Below are 14,225 nucleotides of genomic sequence, written 5' to 3'. Positions count from 1 at the left end.
GCTGCCCTGGACTGGCCACACTGAGTACCTCTGGTGTCCCCCTCAGTCAGGAGAATTCACTGGAGATTTTGGCCACAGTCTGCAAGCCAGCTGCAGTGCACTTTTCTGCTCTTGTGTTTCCTGTTGTGTAGCAGAGCATGGGAATAATAGGCTTAAGCTTAGAGCAGCAAACTGGAAGCTATTAGAAATTACTGCTCTTGAATGCAGAAATAAGGAGAGATACCCATGTAGAAAAAAAACACCAAAACAAAGCAAAACAAAAATAAAACAAAAAAACCCTAACCCAAAGGCACCAAAAACAAAAAAAACCAAATCTGAACTGTGCCTACCAGTTACTGAGAGTAGTACTGCAAGTGTCTCAAACTCAAACCGGGTCAATATTATAACTAACTAAAATGCCTGATGGTGCTAATTTTGAGTTGGAGACTATATGGCACTTAAAATGACCTCCACATAAGCCATCCCTCATCCCTGGCTGCAGGTTTACAAGCCTCTTAACTGTGGTTAAACTATGAGTTCTACTATTCATATTGTGAATGTCCGAGAGGAAGGCAGTGAACTTTCTGAGGTCTTAACAGATCAGTTAAGTAATTTTTTTTCCCTGTAATTATGAATAGCATCAAAACTTTGTTTAGTCCTCATACTTTTCTTGGAACAGTAGTGATTCTCCAGCTTGATAACTACTAAAACACCAGATAAAACTAGACCAGGTTTGTTTCTAAATCAGGTTATACCTTATTGAAAACTTTCATAACTCCTTACAGAAATATAAAAAAACAGTTATTTTAAAATAAGTTTATTACTCCTATTGTGGTTTTTTTTTGCTGTCAAGGGGCATGCTGGCAGGAATTAAAACATTAATTTTCTTTCCAAACAAGAAAACCTTGTATTAAAAGTCCTAGAAGAAGGGATATGAAGTAGGGAAATTTATTTAATACATACCTTGTAATTTACTTTAACCACCTTCTCTCTGTAGTTAGTTCTCATCAGATTTTAGAAATCAAGATTATTTTTTTTTCCTGTGTGACCCCACTTAATTGAAGGGAGGTAAATAGTAATTAAAAACTTTCCTGTCTGAACAGGCTAATCCTGAGGATAAAAAGGCCGTAGTTCTGTGCACCAGCAGCAAAAGTTAAGCTAGCAAAAACCCAAACCAGACAAAACCAATTTTGGCACTCAGGTAAGTTAGTGATTTCAATTATTTAAAACTTTTTGGTCGTAGATATACTGTTTAGATTTTATTTAACAGATTAACCTTTAATTAACAGCTTTAATACTCCTTTTGTGCAAGAGGAGGTTTTATGCAAAATGTAGACCACATGGGGTAATGTTCTCCCTGAGTGAGAAGTGCAAGAGCAGCCTAAGTCACTGCAAGGAAGTATTGGGTTGGGCACAAGAAAGAACTTCATACCAAGTGGGAGTAAATGCAGATTATCAGAGTAGTGGCACTGGATTTTCAGCAGCTCTGGTTCTCAAAGGACCCATAGGGAAAGAAATAGGTGCTGTTAATGAGTTCATCTCCTGTTCCAGGAAGGAATGACCTTGGTGAATCTTGAAGTGCCTAATATTAAGTAGAAAAATTGAAAGACAGGGAGAAATGAGGAGTTGGCTTGTTGCAGCATCACTCTTTAAACTTGCAATCTTTTAATATAAGTAATGGAATATTAATTTTTTATTATCTTTTTTGTCTGAAAAATTAACTAAGGGTTGACTTGCATTGGTCTTTAATTTTAATCTATTAATTACTTGTAGTAGTGTACTGTCTTCTGATGTCCTTAGGTATGTAAGGAGAGCTAATCTAACAGCAACTGAGAAGTATTTCCAGCAAACCTGGCTCAAACACATCTTTGTGTTAGTCAAAACGCTCTAGTGTCTAGTTGGAAACACAAGTACATCTCCTTTGACTCTTACCCTCCTCTCCACTTTTGTTTGTCTGAACCCCTCCTGTGTAAGAAAAGCCCATGGAATAACTACCCCAAAACTTACCTGCTCCTATCACTAACCTTCACTTTCAGAGAGGGCTTATTGCTTGTATACGAGTATCTCCTGTTTAACCTCCTTACTCCCTGCTGGTCAGACCCTTCGAGTGCTCCTGCCTCTGTAGATCCAAGGAAGGTAACTTGCTTTATGAGCTGTAAATCATCTCCTCGAAAAGCCTTCTTTCCTTTCTGCTCCACTGCGGTTGTGGGGGAGCTCGGCCAGGCTCCTCCCGGATTGCAGGGGCACCTACCCGAACTTGTCCCCGCTGCGGGCGGGTGGCGAGCGAGGGACGGAGACGGCCCTCGGCTGCTCTGCGTAAACCCTCGCTGCGGGTTGCCTGATTTCCTAACTTTGCTGCGGTGCGCGCTGCGCTCGAGGGAGGGAGAGCGAGGCAGCAGCAGCCCTGTTGCTCCTGATGCTCATATTCCTCCGGAGCGGCCCCGCGCTTCTCGGGCGCTGGAAGTTTTGGGCCGGTCCCGCCCCCGCCCCGCGCCACCCGCCCGCCCTGTCACCGCCTGCAGGCGCGGCGCGGTGCGGGGAGCTGTCCACAGAGGGTGGTGCTGAAGGCAGGGAGGAAGCAGAGGGACGCAGACATCTTCGCTCCCCTAATTTCCTCCCTGCCTTCTGCAGCCATTTTGCACCAGCAAAGCTGACGGGAGGTGTGAGGGGGGAGGAAGGGGGTGGGCTGCGGAGGATGAAGGGGAGAGAGTAAAGAGTTACAGAGAGCAAAGAGGCAGCCATGGGAGATCCCGGCTGGTACGTCCGCTAAGACTGGCTCACAGCGGCAGCTGTCACCAGCATCATGGTGAAAAGGAAAAGCTCAGAAGGCCAGGAGCAGGAGAGCGGCCGTGGCATCCCTCTGCCCATCCAGACCTTCCTATGGAGGCAAACCAGGTGAGAGCTGCAAGCCTTGGATACTTGGGATACAGCTGCAACAGGGCAGTGGAAGTGGGGATGGGGGACCGGGAGGCAGGCCAGCTGCTGCCCAGTGATGGGGAGGAAGTGGTTGCTGCAGCTGCAACATGAGGGAGTGAAACAAGCTGCTCTCTTTGCACTCAGTATAGAGCAATCTGTGTGTATCAGGGATGTGGGGAGGACTGGAAGCAGATTAACCTAGTGACAGTCTCAGGCAGCTTCTTGTTTAGACTTTAAAATGTCCATGTGCTGTCTGTCTACGCACCTCTCCCTCCTTCATGTCGTCTGTTCTCCCCACCCCCACTTCCACCCCACTTTTAGGAGGACTCCTGGAGCTCTGGTGCCAGAAGCAGCAACCCTGAGTGCTGCACCAGACTTGCAGCTTTTGCTTGTATCTGTGTTTGCAGCTGTTCTTGAAGTGTAATCTATGCCTTGAGAGGTCACCATACAATCAAATATGTCAAAGTCTCACCTTATTTCATTAGACTGGTGAAATAATTGCATGTGAGAGGCAGGCTGCATGTATGTCTGGGGCTCTATATTTCTTGTGAATCCTGTCTTAAGAGAAGTCTAAACTGAAAACATTGTGGGCGTTGGGGGGGGAGGGAAGGGAGGTTTGAAGGTTGTGGCTCTAATTTAAGGCCTCAGTCACAAATTCCTTGCCAGCTTCTGTGTCCTCCAGAAAAACCCAGACCAAACCAAAACAACAACCCAAACCAAAACAAAAACACCAAACAAAAAACCAAACCCAAAGCTGTAATGAGGTGACCTGATTAAATTTGTTAAATGTTTAACATTGATCCCATTCTGAAGGGACATTACTGTAGAGGATGGGTGTTCTCTACCTAGCAGGTACAGGCCTGCATTTCATCACAAGCCTTCCACATCAGCAGTTGTGAAGGAAAATACTTAATCGAAAACTGGCAAATGGATCTCTGGCTTCAAAGAGAGGCAAGGCGAAGTTCAGTCATATTTAACACATTTTCAAGAGACTATACTGAAAAATCTTTCACTGAGGTAAAATGGCTGAAAACTGTCTGATGGAAAATCTTATCCGTGTGGAATAGGACTCTCCTTGAGGGTGGATTACCTGCCTCTTGACATAGTGTGGGTACTTTAGTTCTCTAGAAAAGGTAAAAGCATTTTGTCAGATGTCATCAACAGGTATCTGAACATTATTTTGGCCTTATGTCTTCCTTTATATTAGATTTCTCAGCATTTTGCCAACCTTCTGACATGAGAAAAATCCTAGACATGAATAAGCAAAATCCACATTTGAAGTACTGCATCTCTAACAATTTTTCTCCCTTTTTCAGTGCATTTTTGAGACCTAAATTGGGGAAACAATATGAAGCTTCCTGTGTGGTATGTACATATTGATCTTTTTCAACTCATATTAGTAAATAACATTTCCTGCAACTTGATCTGACCATGGTGGCTGATCAGCAAGCTTCTCAGATTAAGCCAGAAGTGGATTTAGTCCATTCAGCTTAATTTTGTACTTTTATCACATGAAGGTTTTGAAACCTTTTCTCATCTAGAGAATTTGGTTATCATGTGCATCTCTAGACACAACAAAAAGAGATTGATTTGGTTATTAGTGATTTATGTAATTAGTAATTAAATGAAGTAAATAGTGGTATGGGCAGACTGAGCTATGCCAATCTGGGTCTAAACTTGCACTTTATCGTGTGTGTAGGTTCTTTCAGATGAGATAAATGTAATTTCAATTTGAATTTAGTGGAGTTTTTTCAGACCTAAAATACTGAAAACCTAAACATTACTAAAAGACTCTAAACAATACTTTTACTATTGTATGAAAACATGAAAATACATCTTCTACTGGAAAATAGAAGGAGCATATGTTAGTGCCATAGGTAAAGGTTATTATGTGGATACTAATAACTCTTATTTCTAACTGTATTTTGAATGAAAACTCAATCTGTTGTCTAAAGGGAGGAAAAAGGAAAGGCACACAGGAAGTTCAAGAAAGATGGGTGTCTAGGGAATTTCAGAATTCCTTGAACTGTTGCTGATCTTTGGATGGCTTAAAGTCCATTAAGCAGTTGCAGCCAAACTTGACAGACTGGAAAATCTTGGTCTGGATGTCTATCTTAATAGCTTAAACTACTTAGGTCTCTCTGCAGCAATTTTCTGGCTTCCTTCTCACATGATATGAAGCCTTAGCTGCTGCTGACTAATTTTCTTCTAAGAAATCCATAAATTTTTCAGGATTATTGTTAGATACTAAGTACTGATACAAGACTGGTGGCTTAGTGTGTTCATGAGTAAAATGTAATTCAGTTCTGGATCATGGAGCAAAAAGTGTCTTCACTGGTTTATACCATTGACAGTTCCTGCGTGTCTGGAGGCTAGAAGATGGAGTTTGTTGCCTTCTGTCCTTTACCAGGAGTCTCAGCAGTGTGCAGGACTCATGCCCTGAAGCACTTATAATCTGAGGCTGTGGCCTCACCTGTGAGCTGGTATCTGTTACTATTGGGTAGAGGGACAGAGCTTCCTTCTCTGTGCATTATCCATGGTGTACCTTTCTGTCCGTGACTTCCTTGTGCTTTGTGCTGTTCTATTGGCAACAAACCCCCCCACAAAACCAACAAAACAAACAAACAACAAAAAAAACACAAGAAAAAAAAAACTAACAAAAAAACCCCCACAAACTAAAAAAAACCAGCAACATAAATCACATGCTTCAGCTAAGGGAAGGGGAGCCCTGGAAAAACTCATTTAATGAAGATCTAATCCATTTCCACCCCCTGGATGAAGGAAAGCTTGATTCTTTTCCAATTAACCATCAGTAAATTATGGTAGAAGGCTCTCAAAGGCAGGGCTTAGATTTGAGCAACTGATGGGATACAGCCTGAGCAGCTGCACCTTCCACCTTCTTTTGCTGTATCCCTGACAATGCACAGGCCTGTCTGCCCACAACACCTGTATTATCCAATGGGCTAGCAGTGTGCTCCACATAGGGGTGAGACAGGATCTCTGGAACTTGGCAGGTAGTTGGCTTGTCATTTGAAACATCATGCTGACTATCTAACACCACTGGATTGACTGGTAAGCCTAAAAATACTGTGCACCTGCTATATGATCTGTCCGTTTAAAATGTTCTGTCCAGAATTGTTCTAGACATGTCTATAGGTTGTTAACTGTCTAACAATGTATATGACACAACATTGTGCTGTATGCTATTATTATTCTTGGCTCTAAACTTGCTGCATAGAATTTGCTGCATATTGTGCATTGAGAAAGCAGATGCTGGAGGCCTAGATTCCGTGAGCCAAGCATCTGGTCTGCAAGAGCAGATTGCATTGCTTCTTTGAGCTTTGCTTTTTATTTAATATTTGAAGAAAAACCTGGCCCTTTCATAGCCTTGTTTACTTTACCTGAACAATCACATTGACTTCAATTGGTCTATGAATAACTTCCTTTAGTCTGAAGATAAATATGCCCCCCCCCCTTCCACCTGCATTGTCTTACACTGTCTAAATGCTCTTGTGCCTCAATAGGATTTAATATTCTTCCTTCCCTCTGTTCTGATGTTGTTCTGCCCTAACACAATGTCATTCCTGAAGTGCATGAGTCAAAGCTGTAAATGACCTCACAGCAATGTGTGTGAGTGCTATAGAAAGCTGATGGATTTTTTTGGGTGAGGGTAAAGGAACCAAGGATATGTTATAAAGTGTTTTACCCTAGATAGCATTGAGCATGGAAGAAGCCAGACATTTTCTGGAGGATCCTGCAAATTCAGTTTACCTCTTTTCTATTTTGGTTTTGGTTTTGGTTTTTTTTACCTGTTTTTCCAATGTTTTTTGAAAATGTTTTTTGTTGTAATGAATGATTGAAGGATAGATATGGAACAAAGTTTAAAGAGGTGCCACCTTTATTTTACCTAGTCAATGGACATGGTTGCAGAAAATGGACATGGTTTTTGAACACAGGGATTGTCTGTAAATTAAGTACTTGGCATCTGTGATTCATTGCTTGTCAATGTTTGCACTACTACTGTGTTTAGTAACACTGGGATGCTATTGAACTCTGAGATTAATGTTTTAGGTTTCTCTAGGTACTCTTCCCTACTCAGAGGGATTTTCCCAGGCTGACAATACTGTTTGCCTGCTTTTCAAGTTCTTTCTAGTCAGTCTGAAGTGACTTCAGCAGTTGTCTCTGCTTTCCATCATGATGCAGCGTGAGCTTTGGAAGAACAGGGATGTTTCCCTCAAAAGTCTGGTTCAGGAAGCCCTGCTTTCCTAGCTTACTGCCTTTATTTTTTTCCCTAAAGTGAGATCCTCTAGGCCTACTTCTCTGGAGGAGACCTGCAAATTATCTGGCACTCCTGAGAGGATGCAAACAGTGGGGTGCTGAGCTTCCTGAAGTTCTGGCTCTTTACTGGGAGCTAAGGGCCTGGCTAAACCCCTTGATGCCTTACTTAGTTTGCTGCAGGTACAGCTTCCTTGGCCTCAGAGCAGGGAAGGTTCATGTGATTCTAGCAAAGCTGTGTAGGAAACCATGGCCCAGCCAGAATCTGTAGTGCTTGCCTAGGCTTCATGAGGCACATACCTGTTTTTATTCCAGCAGCAAAGTGACACACAGGCTGACCCTGGTCCTGTGGTTTTTGGTGGAAAAGAAGGTAAAAAGAGCAGTGGGAAAGCAGCTGGACAGGACTGACCACCACTCCCTGTGAAAACGGATGGCATCACCAGGCTAAAAGGAAAAATGCATGTGTAAGTGGCCCTGAGGGAGATGAGCACACACCCAGAGCACTGCTGAGAGGGGCTGTCCTTTCTCCAGCCAGGGCATAACAATGACTTTCCTTACTACCACCTTGGCAGATGTTCTTTATCTTCCTTAGGCACCTGGGGAGTTGCAGGCATGAACAAACCTTTTATAAGTACATAACAGTTTTCTTAGCCAAGCAGCAGCCCTGAGGCTGCAGCTCCAGATGTACCCATAGCATGACTTTATCTCTTTCCTGACTGACTTGCAGGGAACATCAGACGTTCTCATTAAGCCTTCTCATTGAAGCATGTAACTCCTCTCAACTGTAGCAGCAGTTGTTTAGTTCATGTGGGGTGAAAATTTGGTCTTTCATCTTAATATTCTCTGTAGCAGGTCATAAAAGTTGGAGTAGAGCTATAGCAGACCAAAGGGGAGGGTCTGAAGGAGCAGGGCCTTGCATCTTGAATGTCTGGTGTAGGCAGAAGCTGCAGTCAGCTGGACCTTTATGGACAATTCCCATGGCAACACTCATCCAAAGAACTGCATGTTCCTGTTGGGCTGCTGGTGGCAGTTACCAGTGCGGGGATTGATGCCAGCTAGTGCTGACAGTACACGCATGGCATCGAGTACCAGCCAGTGCCCATAACACACAGTGGTTTCCATAGTAGCCTTTGTGTTAGCATTTTTCTGTCTCAGACGATTGAGATATGTTGTTCTGGAGGCTAATCTTTCACTGTGGGACACAAATATATTTAGCTTTCTGCTGAGGCCAGGAAAGAACAGAGGAATCTGGTGGCTAACAGTGTAAGAAAGTATGTTGAGGTGAGTATAAGCCTAATTTAAATAATAGATGGAGACTCCTTGGCGTCCTCTTGAGTTTCTCAAGTATGCAGAATGTGGGCCAGAGCTTACTGAAAGCAGTTGTTGGGGGACTACCTGATGCTGTTGACTTACCCCTGAATGAGACCTTGAATGGAAACCCAGAGAGCAACAGTGTCTTCCATGACACTTCATACAAGTTTTGCCGCTCACAGTGACTATTTTTTTTCCATTTTTTTCCCTCCCCTTACCTCCCCAGTGAATAGCTTTGTCACTGTACTGAACTGTGAGCTTATGGTTTGACTTTTCTCCTGGAGGTGAGAAGACAATTTATTTCAGTAAACCTAGGTCAGCACTGGTGCTTGGCAGGCTTTTCAATGAGCTAAGTCAGCTCACTAATCTGGTAGCAACTACTTACCTCTATGCTGAGCTTCATTTTGGCTTGTGTTAAGGCTTGACTTGGCTGAATGAAGGTTTCACTGAGTCCTTATTTTTTACTAATCCCCAGGAAGCCAGCATTTTTGTCCACATATTACAACTAATGCCTTCCAATTTCAGCCATTGATCCATACAGAAAACATATTGAGTTTTCTGACTAGAACGTGGGGTTTTTAGTAGGTGAGCAGTGTGACTTTCTACACACTTAGGTTTGTTGGCAGTTCTGATATTTATTGTTGGTATTTCCTTAGGTTTAATTTATGTTGCTACAGTCTTAGTCCTCTATAAGCACACTTGGTTCTGAATACCCTGTGAATACCTGTCTATAAATCATACCGTCCATCTCCCCTTCTCTTTGTCTATGCCTGGTGCTTTTGGGGAGTTACTGATTTAGGTTTTAAGTGCGAATAAATGTGTTTCTCTGCCTCCTGCTGGCCAGAGCAGAGCTGTTAGTGGGATGCTGTAAAACCATGGTGGTGCTGCATTCTGCAGCATGGAGAGGCATCCTGCCTCTCAGTGGAGGGGCTCATGTGTGCCCACACTGGTGGATATAGACATGGCCTGAGAGAACAAACGTGCACAGAAGAGCGCACGTTACCACTGCTTAGCCTGCCATGCCTGGGAGTCGGACATTGAGGAGAGCTACGTTATGACTGCTGCCCTTCTTGCTTTTCTTCTTTGTGATTAAGTCTATTCTTATTAGTCCCCCCAGTTTTACATGAAAAATCAGTCTGACTAGTGTTAAAGGATAAGCTTTAAGAATCTGGAGTGAGGGCATTTGAAGCATTCCTTAGGTCACGCATGCCAACAGTTACTTGTTTGCCCAGAGCCTGATAAAATCACTGAAACAGCTTGTGAACAAATAGGTAGCCAGGAGGCTAAGCTGGTGTATGGCAAGGACGTGCATTGTCAGTAATGTATTTCTTTGCTTTAGGAACTTCAGTGAAGGAAAATAACTGGTTTTGTGACCTATAATGAGATTTTTGTACCTGATCAGAGGAAGAACTTATTGAAATGCTTGGAGTAATGAGCAATAAGGAATGTCCTTAGGGATTTCAAAGGCAGATAGTCTTATTTTGTGTTGCTTGAGGTGGAAATAATGAACTTGCTGCAGCAATCAGGTCTTTTAAGTGCCCACAAAACCATTACATCATGGCTCAACAAAAAATTTTGTACACCGATTAATTTCTGTGGCAGAGTGTGAAAACATTTCCTAAGGCCTGTATACCTATAATGAGTTGCCCTTTATGTTACACTAAACTGAAAGAGCATGTGTGTGTGAGAATGTCCAGCTCTCAGCTACACAAGCACAGGCTTCATTAGCTCCTGTGGCTTCCAGCAGGATTACTGGCATGCCAGATTAATACCCAGCACAACTGTTAAGTCTGCCTTGATGTTGGTACTTGCTAATATACACATAATACTTGCTTTAATTCTTTCTTATTAGAGAAAATACATTCCATGGCCCATTCATTTGTTAGCCAAGTATGTCCATATGTCTGGTGAGCTTTCGCTGCAGTCAGTCTCTTACAGGAAAAAGGTGTGCTTTAGTTATCTCATGAAAACTTAGACTACACATTTTTTAAATATAATGTTGTATGTATTAGAAAATATGTGCAGAAATAGATATACAGTATTTTGTGAGGGTTTTTTTTCTTTGTTCTTCCTTTTAGTCTTTTGAAAGAGTATTAGTAGAGAACAAGCTGCATGGCCTTTCTCCAGCTCTTTCTGAAGCCATCCAGAGCATTTCTCGCTGGGAACTTGTCCAAGCTGCGCTCCCGCATGTGCTGCACTGCACCGCAACGTTGCTCTCCAACCGGAACAAGCTAGGTTAGTGCTCCTGAGGGTGAGCTTGTCCATTGCTGAAGTTATTGGTCAAAATTATTGCTCAGGTTGCCCACTTACTCTAAATCCTGTAATCCCAGTTAGTTCATTCTGTGGATTGCCTTTCTTGGTCTGTTCTCTCTGAATTAGGAAGTTTTAAACATAATGAAACAGAATGCTGATACTTGTAACGGTAATGCTTGTCAGGACACTGGGTGGCCAATTTCCTTGGCAGCTCTGAAAGTCTCAACAATACTGTTATTGGCAACCCTGTGAGATACTGTGATGCATTTTTTTTATCCAGGACATCAGGATAAGCTTGGAGTAGCTGAAACAAAGCTCCTTCACACCCTTCACTGGATGCTGCTGGAGGCCCCGCAGGACTGCAGCAATGACCGATTTGGAGGAGACAGAGGTTCTAGTTGGGGAGGGAGCAGTAGTGGCTTTATCCACCAGGCTGAAAACCAGGGGTCACCAGGACATCCCCGGCCCAGCACCATGAATGATGAAGAGGAAAATAACAGAAGGAAGTTCTTCCAGAACTCCATGGCCACAGTGGAGCTCTTTGTGTTCCTTTTTGCTCCCCTTGTCCACAGGATTAAAGTAAGTGGAACACTGGTGGGGTAGTTGTGTGGAGATGTCTCTGAGCAGGAAAAGAATAATTCTTCCTTTGTGATTGTTAATTAATTAAGCCTACAGTGCACACCAAGTGACCACTGGAAATGTTTTAACAAGCTAATGGAATACCACTGCCATTAGGAGGAAATACTTGCAGTACATGAGTAATCACCACAGCATCAGGCAGGTGCAAAGGGAAATAAATCTGGAGTAATTTTCAGCCCTGGAAATGTCAAAGATCTGTGTCCCTTGTGAAGTCTTTGGGCCTTGAAACCTGCAGAAAGGATTGCAAGCTGTAACTTGCTCCAGAGATTCTCAGCCATTGCTTAGAAGGGCCTTTCTAGTTTTCAGGGCTTTCACCATGGGGTTGACACTGGGATTTGTTGTCATTAATAATAATATTGAAGTTAATTACCAGGAATGTGTGATAGTGGTATAAACATGGCAGTGGCAAAGGCAACAGAGCATTGCTTTGCTCTGAAGTTGAACGGGCGTCCTGTCTGCCAGGGTCCCTCTGTTGATTTCATGCTGAGTGCATCAGCTTTGCAGAATGGTGTGATGAGGAGACATTTTCTGCATGCTGCCTGACTCCTGCCTCTTGTCTTTAGTCTCTCTGGAGGGCTGCTGTTCAGCCTTTATGTTTCCATAAATTCCACTGGCTCTGGAGAGTAGCAGCTTGGAAAAGGTCTATAAAGTCATGAAGTGATGAAAGGTGTTACTTGTTCTAATCCAGCCTTGTATATGCAACAGTTGAAAAGACTAAGAAAGTACAGGAGACAATTATAAGATTTTGGTTAAGGAAGGTGGAAACGGGTCTGGAGAGCTACGTGCTTTCCCTGCTCCTACTACTGAGTTCCTGTACAGGAGTGCTCAATTTATTTTGCCCCAATTTTTCATATTTGTTTAGTAGTTCCATATTTTTTTCTGTAAGCTACTGGGACATGACAAGAAAAAATGCTGAATTCTTCACAGTGCTGCAAATACAAATGTGGGCTGCCCTTTGAATAAATAAAATGAAACTGAGGTAGACCATGGCTGTTAGAGATTAGGTCTCCAATTTTTATATATTAACCTTTCTGGGATGTAGTTTCCCATTTACAAGTGGGGTTAATAACACTATCTCAGGTTTACCTTAAAAATCTCTGAGGTCTTGGAGATACATTGAAAAGCCCATGAAAACATGTATGTTTCTATCATCATAACAAAAAGGTAAGGCAAAGGAGGCATATAATTGGTTCATTAAGTCAGCAATGTCCCCTCTGTGTTGCATAGAGGTAGTAGAGATCTCAGAAGAAGACCATCTGATCACATAACCAAAGTAATGCATGTGCTCAAGGAAGGTGATATATCTTTTCTCAGGCAGATCTAAATGATGAAATTACTCATTTCTGAGAGGTTTTATGTCTTTAGCAATGTGTTTTTAAATTAGGCTTTTGGAGGGTGAGGGGTATGCATGTCACCCTGTAACAACAACTGTGGTGAGGGGTATGCATGTCACCCTGTAACAACTGCAGATATGAATGTTGGTTTGTCACCAAAAGCTAGCAGTGCAAAGTAAAAATGAAACACATTACTAGTGCCACTTCCAAAAGCCTTGCAAGGTGCTCTTCAGTAAAAATAATAATTAAAAACAAGCTCAGTTTATAACAAGACTTGTGAGGTCATTATGATGGCATTAACAAAGAGTAGGCAATAGAAAGGCTGGAGAACTACTAGCAGTCAGCTCTTGCCATTTTTTTAGTTCTCTCTAGATCCTTGATTTCAACCAATGAAGCATGTGGAGCTGTCAACAGAACACAGCAGTGCAGCTATAATTATGCTGCTAAAACTGCTATTACTGTGTCTGTTTGCCTCATAGGGATAGCTGGACTGTACCACTGCCAGTGTCTCCTAATGTAGATCTGACCTTAGGTCAAGCAACTGCATACCTGCACCTTCTTACTTATGTGCTAATTTACACTATTTCAGCTACTTGCATATGTAAAACAATGATGGCACGAGTGTGAGTAGTACCAATCTCTCTGTATTGACATTGCTCAAGTATTTACAGTGCTAATAATAATATTATGTAATGCTGTTTCATAGGAATGTGTGTTTCGTAGGAATGTGTGACATTTTGTGATTCCTCAATTTCTAACCCTAATGTAACCCTAGTGTTTCAGCATTTATTATTCTTACTCTTTTGGGGAAAGAAGTTCAAGTCTTGCAGTGTAAATTCTAAGGTTGAGACTGAATGCTAAATATGAAGTGGTTATATACAGTGAGAAAGGATGTTTCGTGATACAGGAATTGCCTTTTACAGCTTAATGTTCTGGGAAGATGTTCATTAACTACTATAGAAATTTAATTTTGAAAAAGCCTCTAATATATTTTTGTTTTGAGGTTTCTGTTTTATTTTTAATAGCTATACTTAGAATATATTAATGTCTGCTTAGTAGTGTCAATGACCCTTAAGTTAGCATATACTCACCACAGAACTGCACAAGGTATCACTCAATTCTTGTAAGATCAGGGAAATAACAATCCTTTTAGACTGGAAACAGAATTATTTTGTGTGACCTTGTGTGATACATCCTCTGTCTTTCTAGGAGTCTGATCTGACATTTCGGTTGGCTAGTGGCCTAGTTATTTGGCAGCCTATGTGGGAACACAGACAGCCTGAAGTTTCTGCCTTCACTGCGCTTGTAAAACCAATCAGGAACATCATTACAGGTCTGTGACTTTGCTGTGATAAAAGCTTCTGAGAGCTGGAAACCCTTTCCTTTTTTTGCCTGATGCTGCCTTACATTCTGTAGCCATTGTATTTGAAGTAATATGTTAATCCTGCAGGAGCTAGTCAACTATGAGAGTATATAAGGCTGTTTCCCCTTAAGAGTCAACCAACATTTGCATAATAA

At 42.2% G+C, this 14,225-nt stretch overlaps 1 protein-coding gene across 1 annotated transcript in view; it reads left to right on the top strand.

The window, feature by feature from the left end:
• Nucleotides 1-2,782: 2,782 nt before the first annotated feature.
• Nucleotides 2,783-14,225, top strand: part of LOC104397410 (protein unc-80 homolog) — a gene marked incomplete at its 3' end in the record, with an annotated part of 35,573 nt that continues 24,130 nt past the window's right edge. Inside the window, exons 1-5 of the mRNA XM_010007374.1 lie at nucleotides 2,783-2,874; nucleotides 4,212-4,260; nucleotides 10,560-10,716; nucleotides 11,015-11,313; nucleotides 13,917-14,040. Of these exons, the coding sequence (XP_010005676.1) occupies nucleotides 2,783-2,874; nucleotides 4,212-4,260; nucleotides 10,560-10,716; nucleotides 11,015-11,313; nucleotides 13,917-14,040 (721 nt within the window). The remainder of the gene's footprint in view (nucleotides 2,875-4,211; nucleotides 4,261-10,559; nucleotides 10,717-11,014; nucleotides 11,314-13,916; nucleotides 14,041-14,225) is intronic.

This window comes from Chaetura pelagica, unplaced genomic scaffold (genome assembly GCF_000747805.2).
Source record: "Chaetura pelagica isolate M959 unplaced genomic scaffold, ChaPel_1.0 scaffold240, whole genome shotgun sequence".
NCBI classification, from domain to species: Eukaryota; Metazoa; Chordata; class Aves; order Apodiformes; family Apodidae; genus Chaetura; species Chaetura pelagica.
The sequence above is the reverse complement of the archived record's forward strand: the minus strand, read 5'-3'. Positions and strand labels throughout refer to the sequence as shown.